The sequence below is a fragment of the Pyrgilauda ruficollis genome, unplaced genomic scaffold (genome assembly GCF_017590135.1).
Source record: "Pyrgilauda ruficollis isolate IOZ18807 unplaced genomic scaffold, ASM1759013v1 scaffold14, whole genome shotgun sequence".
NCBI lineage: Eukaryota > Metazoa > Chordata > Aves > Passeriformes > Passeridae > Pyrgilauda > Pyrgilauda ruficollis.
This window is the reverse complement of record NW_024512543.1, coordinates 33,408-51,697: the sequence shown is the minus strand read 5'-3', so window position 1 is coordinate 51,697 and position 18,290 is coordinate 33,408. Positions and strand designations below refer to the sequence as shown.

The following is an 18,290-nucleotide window of genomic DNA, read 5'->3' as shown; positions in this document are numbered from 1 at the left end:
TATGAAAACAAAGGAGGTCATATTCAAACAGACTTCAATGAGACCTGCCTGGAAGTTTAAAGCATTCAAGTGGCAGGTGATGGATAATGAGCCCAGAAACAAAGCACAGTAACTTCCCTGGGGAGTCTGTTAATTTCCTCCTTAATTAGTGTACCAAATAGAATAAGTTAATTGCAAACCGTTCTAAAGCATTACCAAACTGTCGACTTCCTTGAGCATGCACTTTTCCCCTTGTACCTCTGCCTTTCCTGCACACATTTCAAGAGATTCAAGAGAGTACTCTGAGTTGGAAGGGACCCCGTAAGGATCATCCTGTCCAACTCTAAAGTAAAAGGCCTTAATTACGGGCCTGTGGATGGGACAGAGTGCTCACGCTCAGGAGTCACTGGCAACTGTTTGATATTAAAAAGAGTGCGTTTTTTCCACGTTAGATGGACAGAAAGCTGAGTTCTAAGTGACACATAAAATAGGAGTGCCCCTGAGAGTTAGAAGGCTGACTGTGGCAGCAACCCCGTGCGTCGACAGCCTCCTTCATCTCCCGCAGCCTTTCAACACCGACTCCTGACCTCCGGCCGGCGGCAGGATGTGGCGGTGCAAGGATGGAGCTGTGGCGGTGCAGGTCGGAGCTGCAGCGGCACGGAGGGAGCAGCAGATGGCGCGGCCGCCGCCCGCCTCCCCGCGGCCGCTCCAGCCCTCCCGGCCCCGGAAGCGCTCCCGCCTCCGCTGCTCCCGGCCCGGAGATCCCTCCCTCGGCCTGGCCCGGGCTGGCGGCGCCGGGGGATCAGGGCCTGTGCCGGGCGGCTCCAGCGGCGGCACCATGGCGGCGGCCGCGGAGACGGCGGCGTCCTCGGCCCCGCCGAAGAAGATCGTGGCGCCCACGGTGTCGCAGATCAACGCGGAGTACGTGACACAGGTAGGGCCTCTGCCGCAGCCGGCGCTCGAAGGGAGTGCCTCGGTGTTTAAATAGCCTTTTCAGGCCGTGGGTGACAGGGAAAGGGTCTTGCTGGGTCGCAGTTGACGAGGGATGGGCGCCTCTGTCATGCACGAGAGGGTGTTTGCCCCCGCGCTTCCGGGCCAGCGGGATTTACAAAGCAGCGCTACCGAACGCATGAGTGCAATACAGTGTGCATCGCTGTAAGGCATGTTTTAACTTGTGAAAAGCTGCCGAGAGTTCCTTGTTGACTAAAGTTCTAAGTGATTTTCTGTAAGTCTTCTTGCTTTTTTTCTTTCTGCTTTTCCTTTTTTTAAAATATTTTTTTTCTTGGAAATCTGCTCACCTTCTTTCCAGAGCATCAAGAAGCTTGAATAAAGTTGCATAGGAAGCCGTTGTCATCACCGCCCAGGAGTATTGATGAAGTGATGGCTGCAGCAAAGAGCCTTAAAATGCGAGACTTTTCTATATCGCCTTTAGTTACTTGTCAGGTTCCTCATGGAAGCATAACCACTAGCCACTTGGCATTTGCAGTTCCTGAAAGATCATGGCTTATTTTTGATGGATTTGTTAGATGTAAGTTAAGAATAGGAAATGTTTGTTAGATAGCAGCCTATGCATCTGAAATTTTTCCGAAGAATTACATTTCTGTTAAAGAGGTTTAGGCATAAAAGCCTATAAACAGCAATACTTATCAACCTTAAATGGTTGATAAGCATTGCTGTTAAAAAACATACTTTTGTTACTTATAGTTAGCATAAGCTGAAAGTAAGCAAGGTACTAGTGAAATAAAGTTTGGGGATGGGATATGTTATGAAGGTGTTTTATCATTCACATGAACATGTATGTATTTTACCTTTTTTTTTTTCCCCTTGTGCAGTTAGCAAATAAATACTGGGCTCCACATGTGAAGAAAACGTTATCTTTTGATGTAAAGGTAATTACTTCTGCTGGAATTCTGTTGGGGGCCATAAAAGAACCAATCTGTGTTGTGCCAGTATTTAGTGTTGCTTATTTTATATGAGACAATAGGAGACTGCTTGGAAGGTCAACTGTTGCTTAAGACACTGTAATTTGTTATGTATTTGTAGTTTATAAATGTAGGCACTGTTTGGAAGGGATGCTGTAGCATGCAGTTATTTTGTGTGCTATTCAGAATAAAATGTTTTCATGCATTTTGAATTGTGTTAGTGGGTATATAAAATTCTCTTAAATTTTTTTCCATAGGTCATTGAAGATGTATATACGAAAGAAATTGTCAGGTCAAAGTAAGTACAGCGGTTGCTTTCTCTTATTTACCACCATTCCAACATTATCCATGTTGGAGTTGTTTCTAATGTTTGATAGAATACTTTCAAACTCATCTATGTGTTAAAAGAAGATGAAAATTACTCAAGTGCATTTAAGTAATTTAACCATTATGGTATTTCAAAGTCTGAATGTGGTAACAAGAGAGTTCCTAAGCCCATAAAACTTAAACATGATGGTTGGAGTTAATTTTTCAGACCCTTTCCCTGGTAGTCTGTTGTCTTTTGTGTTGGTTTTGTTGTGGTGGTTATAGAAGGCTGATCTCTTCTTTTGTCACTAAGGAATGTAAAGAAAAAAAACTGCTGCAGAGTGCACTGCCTCTGGCTTCCTCCTCTGTTCTGGCTGCTGTTACCACATTCATGAAGGGAGAGTAGATTCAATGAATTGTACTATGGGGGAGACAAATCCAAGATACACTGCATTCTGCAGCTCTCTGTGCAGAAAAGAGGTGTAACTGTAGCTGGAGCTTTTTGGGGAAGATTGAGCTCTGCAGAGAATTCTCTGTATTATCCCTGTATGAAAGCAATCTAACAATTTGTCATATGGAGTCAAAGCAAACTTCCATCTCCAGTCACTAAGAAAAAATACCATTATGAACAGATTAAATATATAATTGTAGTTTTCCTGGAGACACTCTCATCTGCTAGCAGTTGGTATCATCAAGGCTATTAGAAGTGCTGTTTTCATATTTAAAAGACCTGTGTTCATCTCTTTAAAATGTGAATTTAATTGCTTAATGAGTCTCTATGAACTTTAGCATCTCCAGTGTTACAGCAGTTCCTTCTGCATTCAAGTGGCTGCTATTGCATGGAAATGTCAGGACAGAAATAATTCCTGATTATTTCTACAAGTTTCCTTATATAATGAAATAAAGGAAAATATAGTCATTTTCCATGCAGCTGTGTGTGGGAGGCTTTCTTTCCTGTGTTAATTGATTAATTTTTCCTTTTTAGGTTTGCGATTAGAAAGATAATGCTTCTTGAATTCAGGTAAGCTAATGGGAGGGAAATTTGGAGTTATATTTTCATAGGAACCTCACCTGTAAAGATGAGAAGCAAATGCAGGCAGTAAGACAGTTTGAAGGTAGTGTATTCGTTCATACTTCGTAAGGCCTTGAATTGTGTACTGAGGAAAATTAAGTGAGGAGAGCTTAGTTTAAAGAGGAGGTAATTCCGTAAGTGTAAGTGACATCTCAGAGTGTCTTGTTTTATGATTCTCAGTTTCTAGTGTAAGTGGAGCACCGAGAAAGAGAGTATGAATGAAATAAGTGAAAACTTGGGTCTGTAATTTGGAATGGATCATTAAGCCTTAAATCAACACGCTGAAATCAGAGGAGTTTTTGGAGTATGTCTCTTACTATGAGGTTAAAAATGGATTGTGCTGCAGCAGCATCATTAACATTTTCTTCTCTTGAAAAAGAATGGAAGTCTATTTAAACAGTAGTTTACAACTGCTGCAGACTTTCCTGGAAGAGCTTACAGAGTATGTCTAAAATGATGTAAAATAAATATTATCAATATGTACTTAAACCCACAATGTTTTATGTTCTGTTTGATTCTTTTAACTCACAAATCTTAAGAAAAAATATGAGATGTTTCTTCTTTGAGGTACATTCTTTGTTTCAAAAAGGCTCAAGTCCCTAAGTTAGTGCCAGTAACTACAAAAGGACAAACTTCTCTCAGTTTTTTGCGTCTTAATTAGAAAAAGCACAGAAGAGAAAATGTAAATTATGGTTAAGGGTTTGACACTGACAAATGGCATGCAATTGACTTCTAGAATTTGTATGTCAGCAGTAGCACACAGTTAGAGGTTCCTGTCCTTTCTGTGAAAGTGTTAGTGTCACCAGTTACTGAGTCTTAACAAGTTTTGCTTCAGTGACCTAGATGAGAGGTAACTTGAGGAACTACTCACAAACTATGAAGATAGCTTTTGGGGGGAGGAGGGAAAAAAACCCCTGTGGATAACTGCTTTTTTAAATGAGTGACAGATTATGTGGGTGGCTGCAGCTAATGAAATACTCTTTATCTCTTCACAGTCAGTACCTTGAAAATTACCTATGGATGAATTATTCTCCAGAGGTGTCCAGTAAGGCATATTTAATGTCAATCTGCTGTATGGTGAATGAGAAGTTCAGAGAGAATGTCCCTGCGTGGGAGGTAACTGATTTCAATTGCAGCTAGAATTGACTTTGATCCGCAAGTTGCAGCTTTCACAGTGTGCTCACTTACAGTGACAGAAGGTAGAAGAGCTTGTAGTGTTAAAAGGAAATGGTGCCTCAGCTGGAATACCTCATATGGTGTTTTAAACATTGTGTTCTTTTTTGGAGAAGGGAATGGACAGGTGAAAAGTTACTTGATCCCTTCTGGAGTGAATGTCCTTAGTTCTGCTGGGAGATGCCAAACATTATCACTAGCATTTGCTTGTTTGGCACTTGACAGAGGTTGGGTATTTACTGGGAAGTTCTTGTCCTGATATTGAAGGAAAGAGAAGGGTTTCTGTATCTGTGTATTCAAGAACGCACCACTGAAAGTCTAACATATTTTCCAATAACGTCTTGCTTAAAATATGTGAATATTGGTTTCTATCTTTTTATACTAAAATAATGTCTTACTTCCTGTATGTGTATTTTTTGGATGGGGTTTTTTTGTTTGGGCTTTTTGTTTTGGGTTGGTTTTGGTTTGTTGGTTTTTTTTTTTTTTTTTTGTAATAATAGGTTTAGAAATTATTTAATGTTTCTACAAGCAATCCAGGTTTTACAGACCATCTCAACAACAGAAGCCTATGTATACATTCTATGCAGGCATTATTTCAGAAGCACGCTTACTTTAATGTGTGTGCCGTTACTTGAGTGCTGGCAAAGCACAGAGGATTAATAACTTGCCCATATATTATCGTGTGTGCTTTTCTTCTGGCATACGTGCTAGAAGTAAAATGACAGGTGCATGTTATGTTCCAAGCAGCTTAGTTAAATTTATTTGGTATATGACTGCCCTTGTAAAAGAACTATTTTATCTTGGTGATTATTCAGTTTAATCTTTTTCCTGCTCAGGTAGCTCAGTGGATGTTCCAGGACTATAATTAATCTCTGGTGGTTTTCACTTGCTCACTTTTTGCACGTCACTTAAGGCTGCTATAGCCTTGGCCAAAACCTACCATTTATCTTCTAGCTGGGAGATGTTAGAGTATTGCTGTGCAGTCACGAGCTGAACATTCCCACATGACTTCATCTGTGCCTTTTGTTTAGTTTGTCCTGTGCATCACCTGTTAGACTATGCAGAAGGTACAGGGGGAGGATCCCTTGTCAGGAGGGTATCATTAATCTGTTTTGCTTGTGCTGCCTAGTTAGAATAAATGAAAATGAAAAAAACTAATCCCTTCTTTTATAGATTTAAATGGATTTAGATAACTTCAGCTATGTTATGTGAATGGAGACTGAAATTATTTGTATCAACCTGACTCAGAATTACTTTCCTCTTCTATTCCTAGACATTCAAAAAAAGGCCAGAACATTTTCCTTTCTTTTTTAAACGCATACTGGAAGCATCGCTGGTCGAAAATGAGAGTGAGTACTCTCTGCATGAACAGACAGTCCTGCTGCTTTTCCTTGATCACTGCTTCAATAGTTTGGTATGTTAAAAGTAACTGTAAATATTTCCAGTGTGTTTATGTTGTTTTGTGTTTGTAGCAGTTTAATTTCAGCAATTTCTTCTTACAAGGCAGATGAAGCAATATTCCAGTTTAAGGAAAACACAGTACCAGAGGGCTTTTAGCCTGTGTTTGACTCTTACTTATCTCTCTGAACACATTTGCTTTTCTCTGACATGAGGTCATAGATGAGACTTGCAACTGAAGGATTGGCAGTTAGACTGTTAAAATACAGGATTTAATACAAATTTTTGTATTAAAAATGGTGCTGTAAAATTTATGTATTTATATTTGAAAAGGTGCTTTACTTTTAAAACTGATTAGCTACTACGGTGCTCTTTTTAGTTTGCCTAAGAAATAGCACAGAAATTATTTCCATTAATTATTGAGAAAGACAGCAAGGCTTTTTTCACTTTTGAAACCAGGTTTAGATACAATTTTTATCTGCAGTTCTCCTGAGTTGGTTTTAATCAAGCATTAGACCAACTTGTGTTCTCAATCTATGGTTAAAACAGAGTTAAAGATCCTAAGTAGCAAGCAGGAGGAACAGTTTACCTGTTATATGAAGCAGTGCTCTCTAACCTCTCTTGCTACTGGGTTTTTTCCTTACTTATATTTCATGTGGGGTGTATTATCCAAAGTCATGGTCTGCACAAATAAAGTTGTCTCTTGGACAAAACAACATAGAAAGTGTTTTAGTTGGTTTTGGGATTAGGAATGATTTTGGGAGCCAGTAACCATCTTGAACTTTACATGCATAGTTTATTGAGATACTATTTTTCTGTAGTGGCCATGGTACAATGCATCTTCATTTAAAATAGTTTGATGGTGACTACAGAATCCTTCTTGTAGAGCACATTTCTAATACAACATGATAAGGAAGCTGGTGAAAATATGCCTGTAAAAGCAGACTGTTATTAGAAGCTGCTCTTCTTTGTGAAAGGCAGAATGGAATAGTCACAGTAGTGTTTTTAGTGAAGGGCACTGAAGTTGGAAGTTTCAGAATGCTGAGAGTTTTAGAATTTGTCCATGAAGACATATTTAAGATATTAATTGAAATTTTTCAGTAGCTCAGGAGAGAAGGAAAACTTTGTGGATCCAGATCATAGGGGTAGTTGGAGAGAGCACATTTGAACTGACATGGAGAAAATGATTTGTTTCAGACAATGGGAAAAGTGTAGAAGAAGTGAGAGAAACTTGATAAATTAAGGGCTTCAGGAGACAAAGAACAGCTTAAAAACAAGTAGAGAAAGCACAGTAGGTGAGTTCAAGAATAAGAAATGGCAGAAGAAAGAACATCAGTTCTCAGCAGCTTTTGTCCTAAAAATACTTGCTTGGATGGGACCCCTGGTGAAGTGTTACGAACTGACAGACTACATGAAGAGAACCTAAAATACAGGGGTGTGTGTCACTGGGTGGGGTTATAGTACAGTTTCCTGTTAGGAAATCGTGAAATCTGATAGAACAATATAAATATTTTTGTTGGATGGTGATGTACGTTGATGTATTTTGCAAGACAGGCATATAAGAAAATGTAAGAATGTTCTAAAAATTTCTATCTTCTGTAACTTTCTAACAGGAAGTGGATTTGATCAGAGGTCAGGTGCAGCAGCTGATTTCCTTACCGATGTGGATGGCTCTACAACCTGTAAGCATAACACTGTTAACTGGCAGAGCAATTTTCTAGGCAGTGTCCAAATCCTGTACAGTAAATTCTCATGGAATACTGTTGAGGAACTCTAATATTTATAACATTGCTATGGAATACATTTTTGTGTGCTTTGCTAAATTCTTTCTTTTTGTTGCAAATTTTCATGTAATAGTAGTAATGTTTTTTATGTAATTTTTCAGAAAGCTGAGCTTTGTTGTTTATAGCTTTTTCAGGCTATAATTTGTAGACAAGGCCATGAGGTCACAGGGAGGCAGAGGAGTTGACATCTAGTCGTGGCTGGATGCCACGTCTCTAGCATTATTGCATTTTTGTTTCACAGTGATACTGAAAATAGCCAGAGACAACTCTTTATTTCAGTTTGTTATATATTTTTTCTTTTCTAATAAAAAGACTGGACTGTAGTTTTATCTTATGAAAGCAAGGTTCCTTGGTGACTGAATATCATTTTAACATTTCAGAATCGACTGGAACAAGAGTTGAAAAAGACACCAAAACTAAGAAAATTCTGGAATCTAATTAAGAAAAATGATGCAAAAATGGACGAAGAGTCAAGAATGCAGTATGTACAGAAGCCTTTTTTCCTTAATGCATTCACTATGTTTCAGCTAAATTAAATTGTTTCAATGAAAAAGGTGTTTTTTGAAAACCTGTGGCAAATGAGGATTGATCATACATGGTCTCCTGGAAGCTGTTCTGTTTCCCAGTATTCTTTATGCAAAATATCATTATAGAACTTCATATTCTATTTGGTCAGTGAATTTGTGATATCAAATCTTAGAACTAAAGGATGAGAGCACAAAAGAATATTCATGTAGCTACTCACTTTTTCTCGTGACCTTTAGCAAATGTTTCGCTTTTAGGTATATAGCTTATGCAAGTATTTCAATAAATCTGTGTCTATCTCACTAAAATTAAATGTTCCAGTGCCTTTGTGTTGCAGTGTGCTAAGATGTGGGAGGGGACTGACTTCTCCTTGACGTAGTAAGAAGCATAGGTTGTTAATCAGTTTCTGTGCCTAAAGATGTAGGCTGCTAATCTGTCTTCCTGAGTGCAGAGAGAAAAGTTATTATCTAAACAGTTTAGGTGTGTTTCAAAGCAACCTACTATCAGTATAATTATTTTGAAGCAGATAACTTTGTATTGGTGAAAGCTGAAATGTACTTCTAGTCTGCATTTAAGGAGTATTAATTCTTTTGTCATATGTCCAATTTTAGAGCATATAGAGAGAGAAGATTCCTTTCACAGCTCATTCAGAAGTTCATTTCTGTTCTAAAATCAATACCTGTCTCAGGTAACTGTGTTTCTTATGTTACTTTGTTATCTGGTAATCTGTATGAAAATCTTTTTGTGTTGCTGAAGCAACTAGTCCTTAGGATATCAGCCTGAGGTTGGGGACCTTATTCAGGTGAGGCTTGTAGTGAACACTATGCCTGTCTGCATGGATTTCATATCAAAATTAATATTCAAATCTTTATATATTTGAAATATTCAAATATATTTCAAATCTGTATATACTTTAAAAATGAAACAGCAAAAAGCTACTTTGAACCTCCTTCTATTCAGTATGTACATAGTAAAAACAATATTTCTGGGAAGTGGTATTCTTTACTGTGTGCTTAGAGCCTTAAAGCATTTCATACATACTTAGGTGCCTTATTAAATAGGTGGTATAAATGGATATCAAAAGGCTCTGTCTGTTCATACTGTTGATTTACAGTAAGAACAAAAGCCTAAGTGAAGTGAAATTCTGTAAGATTTGACTGCTCTTGAGTCATTGTGACAAGCAAAATTATCTCCTTGCCTGATTTAGAAAGGAAAAGTGTTTGTGGAGGAAGGTGTTAGCCTTTTAACAGAAAAGGGTTATTATGCTCTAAGCACAGCACAATTTGGGTGAAATCAATTCCCAGAGTTTGCTTTTTCTGTTACACTCTTAGCAAACTTCAGCTCTTACCTGATCTGTAAATTTTGTAATGTGGCTTCCTCAGAAAGGATGCTTACCCTTCTGTTTTCCTGATTATGCTAGACCTGTTTTAGGAAGATTTACTTCAACATTTCTTTGGAGGCTGTAAGAACTGGAAAGTCATTAAGGTAGACTTGGTGTGTTTTGACATGATTCTAAAGGCCCCTTATTAGTCACCTCTATGTGCCTTTGAATATGGTCAAGGCCTTTGGCACACATCTTGTTTGCAGCTTTTAAAAATGTATTTTTGAGTACCTGGCATTAAAAGTTCTTAACAAACATAATGGGCATGTGATACCTTGTGGAAGTGAGCATTTTTGCATGTTACATTCAAAGTTTTTCAAAGCAGATAAAATCACTCCTGAAATTCTGGTTCTGTTACTCTTTCATTGTTAATCAGAAGGATTTTTAATACAAGAAAGAATTGTTTTGAAAAGTCAGTAATGTTTTAATTAGTTTTTAACAAGATTAAAATTAATACTTTTACATTTGTAGCATTTATTTAGTTTTTAAGGAATTGTTCACGAAAATATATTGTGATATGGATCAATTTAAACTTTTTTATTTTTTTATCCAGGTCCTATTTCTATGGACAAAGTTCATTATTGTGAGAGGTTTATTGAACTCATGCTAGACCTCGAGGTAAGTTTTTAAATTAATTTAGCCAGTTTCCAGGTGTACTTTTCTAGGGTTGAAGTGCATAAAGTAATTTTTACAGCCTTATCCAAAATAGGAGGTGATTATGTTGCAGCTGTGCATATGGTTGTTTAAAAGCGATTTTCCATCTGTAAATAAGAGGTTGTAATGTTGCATCCATATTGGGGGCTGACCAGCCATGCTAATAAGCCAGTAGACAAAGCTAGGATCCTAAAGTGCTTAATGAAGAGGATTTAATTGGAATAGTGGTAATAATACTGGCAGTTTTTGAAAATGTATGATGCTTTAATCTGGTAGGAATCATTCAGAATTACTCTTCCCAGTGCATAACAGGTCACTTAAAGTCTCTTTTGTGTTGTTGGGTTAAATCCCAGAAAGCAGCAGTAGTCTGAAATGCAAACTATTCCTGTTTGACTAGAGTTCATTATTTAGAAGTACCAGGTCTGGGGATCTGCAGTTTGTTGGAGTAATAAGGTGTGGAGCAAAGTTTTGTGAAACTTTTCAGCAGATACTGAGGAAGTGAGACAGTTTTAAGCACCACAGTACCAGTATTAAAAGGCATTCATTTACAATTTCTTGCATGAGTAATTATTTATTTAGAGTAACTTCAGATTCAGAGGGCATTGTGAAATAAAACAAGGATTTTCCGGAACAGTATCATAGGGAACTTTAAAATGGCTTTGTGGTGAATTTCTGCAACTGACTGTTAAATCACTGAAGTAGTCTGTGCTTGCAGTTGCAATAGATTGAATAATTTAAATTAGAGCTTGCTATCTTATGTATGTAATATACTCTGGTAAGAGAAAACATGGAAGGTAAACTAATGCCTGTTTACTTAAAATGCTTAGAAGCAGCACTTTTAAGATTGTTTCTCTCTAGATATTACAGAAAGATTAGAATTCAGACAGGTTTATGAAGACTGTTTAAGTGACTGGAACAAGCAAATGAGAAATTAGCTGTAAATCCAAGTATTTTTGCTTTTGTAGCATGTACTTTGTTAATAGGCTCTTTTTACTTAGCTTTTTTCAGAATATTACTGTTTCATAATACAGTGCATATGCTGTGATCAAAACTGGTGATTTGGAAGTAATAATTCAGTGGAGAGTTCTTACGGTTTTATGAGTTTGTTTTTCTAATTATTATGCAGGTCAATCAACGTCTATTACAGATTCTTTTACCTTCTTCATCTTGCTTCTAAACATCATGCTGATGCTTTTTGGCTTTCTAAATTCTGTAGAGAACAGCTAATTTTTCTCTTAAATTGTGGTCTTCTACTGTATGCTGTTCAACAGTTGCTACATATAGCAGCTTAATCTATTTACTTTGAGAAGGAAAGATCTCTGTTATTGAAGATTTGAAAAATACTTGAGTATTTTGCAAAGAAGAGAAGATGTCCTCTCATATTTAGAAGAAGCAATTGGCTTAAAATTCATTAAATTAGTGTAGAAAAAAGATGTTTAAACCAATGCTGGAGCAGTTTGACATATCATTTGTAACACACAATCATTATGTAGACAGTTACTAGTAGAATAATTGCTTTATTTAATTTACATTTTTACTGGCAGGATGAATTCTCACTTATGGCAAGTTCATGCTATGCTCCCCGTTACATAAAGAACTGTGTTTGTAGCAGCTTACCTGCATAAACCCAGTGTCTTGGCATACATAAATGCTGCTTTAGTACCTCTGTGAGGGTATTAGATATGCAAATAACTGCAGCAATCTATCTTAACATGCCTTCTTGAAATGGAAAATCCTGAGAAGCCAGGATGTCTTACTTTTTGAAGAGTTGCTTGTATTAACATGATGTTATTTACCACAGGCTTTGCTTCCCACACGGCGCTGGTTTAATACAGTGTTGGATGACTCCCATCTTGTTGTTCACTGTTACCTGTCTAGTCTTGCTAAAAGAGAAAAAGAGGGTCATCTCTTCTGCCAGGTGAGATACCAAGTTCTTGAAAATAACTTTTTTGTTCCCTTTGTTTCTGAATGCTGCAGTTGGTTTCTTTTTATTAAAGATAGGCTTTTGTTTGGATGCAAACTACATGTTTATTTAAATCTTTGACACAGTATTTTTTTCTTACCTGGACCTATGTGTGTGACTGTTCACATAGCATTTCTTACATTTCATGGAATCACAGCATGGCTTGGGTTGAAACAGACCTTAAAGATCATCCACTTCCTATGCCCCTTTAATGGACAGGGACACCTTCCACTGGATGAGGTTACTCAGAGTCCCATCCAGCCTGGTCATGAACACCTCCAGGGATGGGGCATCTGTGGGCAACCAGCTCCAGTGCCTCACCACCCTGACAGTGAAAATTTCTATCCTTCTGTCTAATCTAAACCTGCCCTCCTTCAGTTTAAGGACATTCCCTCTTGTCCTGTGACTACATGTCCTGTGAAAAGTCCTTCTCCATCCTTGTAGCTCCCTTTAGATACTGTAAAGGAAGCTGAAGGGTCTCCCTGGAGCCTTCTCTTCTCCAGGCTGAGCAGTCTGAACTCTCAGCCTGTTGTTACAGAACAGGTGCTTTGATTGACCCTGTAGTAAACTCCTCTGGACATTTTCCAACAAGTTTTTTTTTGTGTTGGGGACCCCAAGGCTCGACACAGTGCTGCAGATGGGGTCTCACAAGAGCAGAATAATACCTCTGGTTCTGTTTTTGAGGAGTTCTTTAAAGTACAAGCTAGAACAGTGCAGCTTCTGTATGCTTTACCACATACATGGCAGAAGTTGTCACCACTGCATTCTTCTCTTATTCATTTTGGCTTCACACTGTTTTGCAGTGCAGCTGTTTTTCACTCCTGTCCTTCAGTTTACTCACTCATAGCTAGTATATTGTTTTTTATATGGCAAGATCTGAAGATCTGTCCCCTTTCCTGCATCTCAGCTGCTTTTCCTGCTGCTTGCTGTCCCCCGTCTGTGCCACTTGTTCATTTTCTCTGAGGGTCAGTATTGATAGAGCACAAAGGCAGAAGCACATCTGAATAATTTTCTTCCTCCAGTTTAAATAATCCCATTGTAAGGTTGGATGAACTTCAGAGCTGCCATCAGAGAGGGCAGAAGGTCACACTCCCTTTTGGTAACAGGAAGCTGCAAGTTGGGTTCAATGACAGCCTCTGGCTAGCTCACTTTACCATGATCAGTTTGAATTTCAAGTCCAAGTATATCAAGAAACCATATTGCTTGTGGACTATACTGAAATTTTGATGGCTTGCAGATGAGATAACCTAGCAAAAACTATTTTGTGCATCAACCAAGTATAAAATTCAGATACCACTCCTTAGTCCAGTTCTTCTTGAACTTTGAGGTGTTCTTGTTTGTACATTTGTCCTCTTGAACTGTGGTTTTGTTCGTAGTGTTTGTAGGGTGTCTGTTATTGTTAATCCATTAATTTATATTGATGATGTCTCAGCTTTTAGATATGCTCAAATTCTACACTGGCTTTGAAATCAATGATCAGACTGGAAATGCTTTGACAGAGAATGAGATGACTACAATTCACTATGACAGAATTACTTCTCTACAGGTAAGTAGAGGATGAAGCGCTTATGAGAGACAGAGGATTTGGTTTTGCTGTTCTAATCTAATTTGCATCTGGAATAGGCATGAGGTTATTTCCCAAATCAAACTCCTTATTTTCCCTCTTAAGTTACAGGAATAGCTTTAGCTTGACTGCCTGTACCATACTGAAGACATGTAATGCTTCAGCATGGTGGATGTGACTATGAATAAATAATATGCTTTAGCAAAACATCAGCATTTTTGACCTTGTGTTACCAAAATGAACTGTTCCTGTCAAGTCTGTTAAGAAGGGAAAGCAGAATGCTGTAGGACCCTGTGGTGATGCAGTAGGTGGCAGCATTTCCTCAAGTGTGCACATGTGCCTACAGTGGTCCCTTGAACAAATTCACTCACACTTTTTAGAATTGTTCGCATCAGTTTTAACAGAACAGTTCAAGGAAGCATGGTTAAGTTAAACTTGTTCCTGGCTTTTCTCAGTTGCCTGCAAAGCCATGTATTTGCTCTCTTATGTTTTATTTTAATGACAGCAAATGCTGGGGGAAGGGTGTAGTAAGGAAGATGCTGTGTCAGAAGTAGAGAAGTAGAGAATAGATGGTGTAAAGAAAAATGAATATTTAATCTGGCTTGTATTTCTCTCCTGGTAGGGTCTATAGAGTGGTTCATGTTATGAACCAGAAGAAACTGTGCTTTTCTAAATAGTTAAACTGTTTTTAAATAATTTCATTAATATGCTTCCATCCACTTTTCATGCATTCCTCTTTTGTAGAGAGCAGCGTTTGCACATTTCCCAGAGTTATATGACTTCGCACTCTCAAATGTAGCTGCAGTAGATACTCGTGATGCACTGGTGAAGTTATTTGGACCTCTTAGGTAAGTTAGCAAATTGAAATTGAAATTCTTGGTTCTCAGTATGATAAATTTAACGAATTTCCAGCCTTTTTTCCTTCTGATTTCTCATGTGCATAGCCAGTAGTTAACCTCTAATTTGTTTATTTTTTTTTTTTACTCTGTTCTGTAGAAGAACTACAACAGAAATCATGAAAGCATGCCACACTATTAACTGTACTATATTGTAAATGCTGTGAGTAAAAGGACAGCAGTATGTATTTTGACAAAGGCAGTCTATGCTTTGTTGTTTACTTCCGTGCCAGGTCTTGAAACAATACAAAAATATCCACCCCTTGCCATGTTTGTTGTAGGTGAGAGGTTCAGCTTACACCTTATACACAAACTTCACTTAAAACCCTGACCCGTAATTGTTTAGCTCTGGTCGAATCAGGGAGCTGGAGTTTTCCTTAAGGAAAAAGCATCTGCGGCAAGTGCTCTCTCTGGTTTCAGTGTGACGGAGGATTCTCGTTTTCCTTTTCTGTGCAGCTCCAACGTTCTCCACCAGGTGGCGTCGTACCTGTGCCTGCTGCCGCCGCTGGCCGAGGGCGAGGACACGAGCCACGAGAAGGAGTTCCTGCTGGAATTGCTGGTAGAAGCATGATTGATGCTGCTTGCACTTTTTCTACTGAAAACTCAAGGCATAGCTACATCCAGCAGCTACACTGCAGTCAAGTAGTCGTTTAGAACGTTTTGTGAACCACCTGTGCTCCACAGCAGTGCAGCAGTAATTGGGATGTTAAGATGGGGTTTAATACCATATAAATTAAGTGTTTGAAAATGCCTATTCATAAATATGGATGTTTCCATGAGAAACTAATATGTGTCTTTTTAGGTCAGTAAGGAGAGCCTTGGAAACAATTTTGAGTTCTTCTGAAAAAGTTTTTGTCACATTTAAAAACAAAAAGATCTGCTAAAGTAGATCTAGATATTCAGTACCTATTTGGGCCCCAAACCAGTTTGAAATATTGCTTGATGCACATCGTGGGTTTTTGGATATTCAAGATTTAGCAATACTACTATAGCCTTCTAATTTGATATCAGTATTAGAATACCATAGCTGTTTTTTAAAATCTCATTCATGAGTTTGTTTTGTGGTTGTTGATTTCTTAAAAAATTGTTCATGTAGTTTTCTAAGGTATTGAGGGTGGTGATATGCCTGTGGCTGCCATGGAAAGATATTTGTTCAGATAACATATTATAATATTGGATAGATGTTTTTGTTCCCAAAGAGGAAACAAAGACTAACTCTTACTGAATGAGTAGTATTAGTTAGGTACTGACCATATTTTTAATGGAAAGTTAGATAAGTTTTATTTGAAGTCGATTCTCTGCTGAACCTTGACTGAGTATTTTCAGTTCTGTTGTGCCACTTTGTGAATACCCAAAGGATTGTTTCACTATGACCAGTAGTTGGACTATGTGTTTGTTGTCACTGTGTGCATTTAGTTATATTACAATATTTAATTAGAAAAATATTGATGGAGAAAATGCAAGTGACCGTCTTATGAATTATTGTCTGTGTTTCAAAAGTATCTTTATTGTTGCTTTTTGACTCAGAGGTTTGAAATGCTTCTTTCTTTAGGTTTCCCGTCATGAGCGACGAATATCTCAAATTCAGCAGCTCAATCAAATGCCTCTATATCCCACAGAGAAGATTATTTGGGATGAAAATATTGTGCCAACTGAATATTACTCTGGAGAAGGTATGATTAGTAGTTCAGTAAGTGCTGCAATGAAAAAAGGAGTTCTGATGTATTATGTTTGTTCTGTCCAAGAAACTTACACACGGTACTTTGGCATCTTCCAGTATCTTAGAGTAAGATCAGGGGTTTTTTTCCAGCTATAAATCAGGAACTCTTGAGATTAAATTGTTAGCAAATATATAGTGGAATTAAAGAAATTAAAACAGATCCAAAAATCTATTTTTACACAAAGATGTTAATTTGCTTCTGGATAATTGATGTGCTGTACTACCAGCTGAGGCACAAGTAAGGTGAAAAAAGTTGGAAATAGCAACAGAAAAGCTGTTTTCTGTGCTTTGTGCTGAAGTATGTTCAAGAAAGCCTTTCTAAAAAGGGGGAAAAGGTGGTATTGGGAGGAAATTAACACCACTGATCTTGCTTCTATTTCAAGGTAAAAGTATACCTCGTTGAAAGGTGACTACTCTGAAAACCTAATGTGCTCATGATCAACCAAGTAAACTGCTGGTATTGCAAACAGGAATCATGTAATTTTAAGGTTTGCAATAAACAGCACGTGCATTTTTGTTTAGCTACTTTTAAAAACTGTTGATCTAATGTAGATCATGAGAAATTTTATTAGAAATGTGAAAATTTTAATTTAGAATGTGACAATTTCAAATAACAACGTAAGTCTTCACAGAATAGTATAAAGTTTGTTTTGGGTTTTTGGCAGGCAGTATTCCATACCCTTCTCTGTGTAGTGTTGATTTAGAGGAGGTTTTTTGCATAGGTGTAAGCTGTAATTTCAGCTGCTTGCCATAAATTAGTCTTTTTGGATAAATTCTCTGCAAAACTGTGTTAGTGAGAAGAAAGAGATGACCCCCTTTAGATAGGCAGGTTTATGGGCAACAAAGGACCTTTTTCTCAACAAGATATGATACAAATATCATCTAGAGATATGCTCCAAAAGAGGGAAAAAAGTATTTTTCTTCAGTATGATGCAGTTTGTTAAAAGTTGATTTGGATTCTTCTGCTGCTGATGTTTAATCTTTAAAAAAAAAAGGGAACTAAAAAGAGACTGCCCCTCTTTCCCCCAAAAAACCCAAACCAAAACAAAAGAAAAAACCCATGAAACAGGGAGGTTGCTGTAATTTCTAGGAAATTATTATATAAACAAAGTCTTTTTTAATTTTCTTTTTTGTTTCAGTGACCAGCACATAGCTTGTTCTAATGCTCTGAACCATTCAGGTTCTTAAATGCCAGTCAGGGCAGCTCTGCTGTCATTCATCCTGCTCTGGGTGGTTGGCTTCTGTGTGCTGTGTGGTTGTGTTTGATCAGCCAAATATATTAATGGCAATGTGGGTTGCAGTGGGAGAGGGAAGGTGGGGCAGGAGGAGAGGGCATGTCATCACTGTGACTTTTTAATAGTGCATTAAAGAAATTTTGTTAATGCTTAAATGTAATTTTGTCAAGTAACACTGGTTGCTAGTGGAAACATATCCTCCTGTGGTGAACTTTTGGAATTATGGTATTGATGGTGCTGTTGTGAAGTATTTCTTTTGCTGTCAGACTGGTCTGAATATTTGGACCAGTTCTCTTAGTTTAGTTTGTACTTTCTCTTTTTCATCTCCATGTATTCTCCTGTCCTAGTTTCAAACAAGACAGTGATGGTTTTGTGGTATTTTAAGGGTTTTTTTTGTGTTCTTAAAAGTAACTAAATAAGATTGGTCTAAAATTTATGTAAGAGTAATTTAACCCAAGAATGTTAGGAGTATTGTTTCTATTTCCTTTTAGAAGGTGAGGGAAGAAGAATATCTCTCTGATGAATACTGTGTAGCCTTAAGGAGCTGTTGCTTCACACCCTGCCCTTTGTGCATATAACTAGCTTTATAGGACAGGGTTTCTTGCTTGGTGTTGGGAAATGTGTTAAAGTATTTTATCACCATCAGGCTTTCCACAATGGAAATTACTGTGTTCTGCTGCCTTTCTTCACTGCTGTTGTATCTCAGTGCATGCGAAAG

At 37.8% G+C, this 18,290-nt stretch overlaps 1 protein-coding gene across 1 annotated transcript in view; it reads left to right on the top strand.

Moving 5' to 3' along the window:
• Positions 1–734: 734 nt before the first annotated feature.
• Positions 735–18,290, top strand: part of AQR (aquarius intron-binding spliceosomal factor) — a 49,265-nt gene continuing 31,709 nt past the window's right edge. Inside the window, exons 1-15 of the mRNA XM_041460019.1 lie at positions 735–913; positions 1,812–1,868; positions 2,159–2,199; positions 3,193–3,228; positions 4,275–4,395; positions 5,726–5,866; positions 7,464–7,532; positions 8,015–8,115; positions 8,771–8,847; positions 10,094–10,158; positions 11,996–12,112; positions 13,590–13,703; positions 14,466–14,569; positions 15,074–15,176; positions 16,170–16,290. Coding sequence (XP_041315953.1) covers positions 818–913; positions 1,812–1,868; positions 2,159–2,199; positions 3,193–3,228; positions 4,275–4,395; positions 5,726–5,866; positions 7,464–7,532; positions 8,015–8,115; positions 8,771–8,847; positions 10,094–10,158; positions 11,996–12,112; positions 13,590–13,703; positions 14,466–14,569; positions 15,074–15,176; positions 16,170–16,290 — 1,363 coding nt within the window. The 5' untranslated portion in view covers positions 735–817. The remainder of the gene's footprint in view (positions 914–1,811; positions 1,869–2,158; positions 2,200–3,192; positions 3,229–4,274; positions 4,396–5,725; positions 5,867–7,463; positions 7,533–8,014; positions 8,116–8,770; positions 8,848–10,093; positions 10,159–11,995; positions 12,113–13,589; positions 13,704–14,465; positions 14,570–15,073; positions 15,177–16,169; positions 16,291–18,290) is intronic.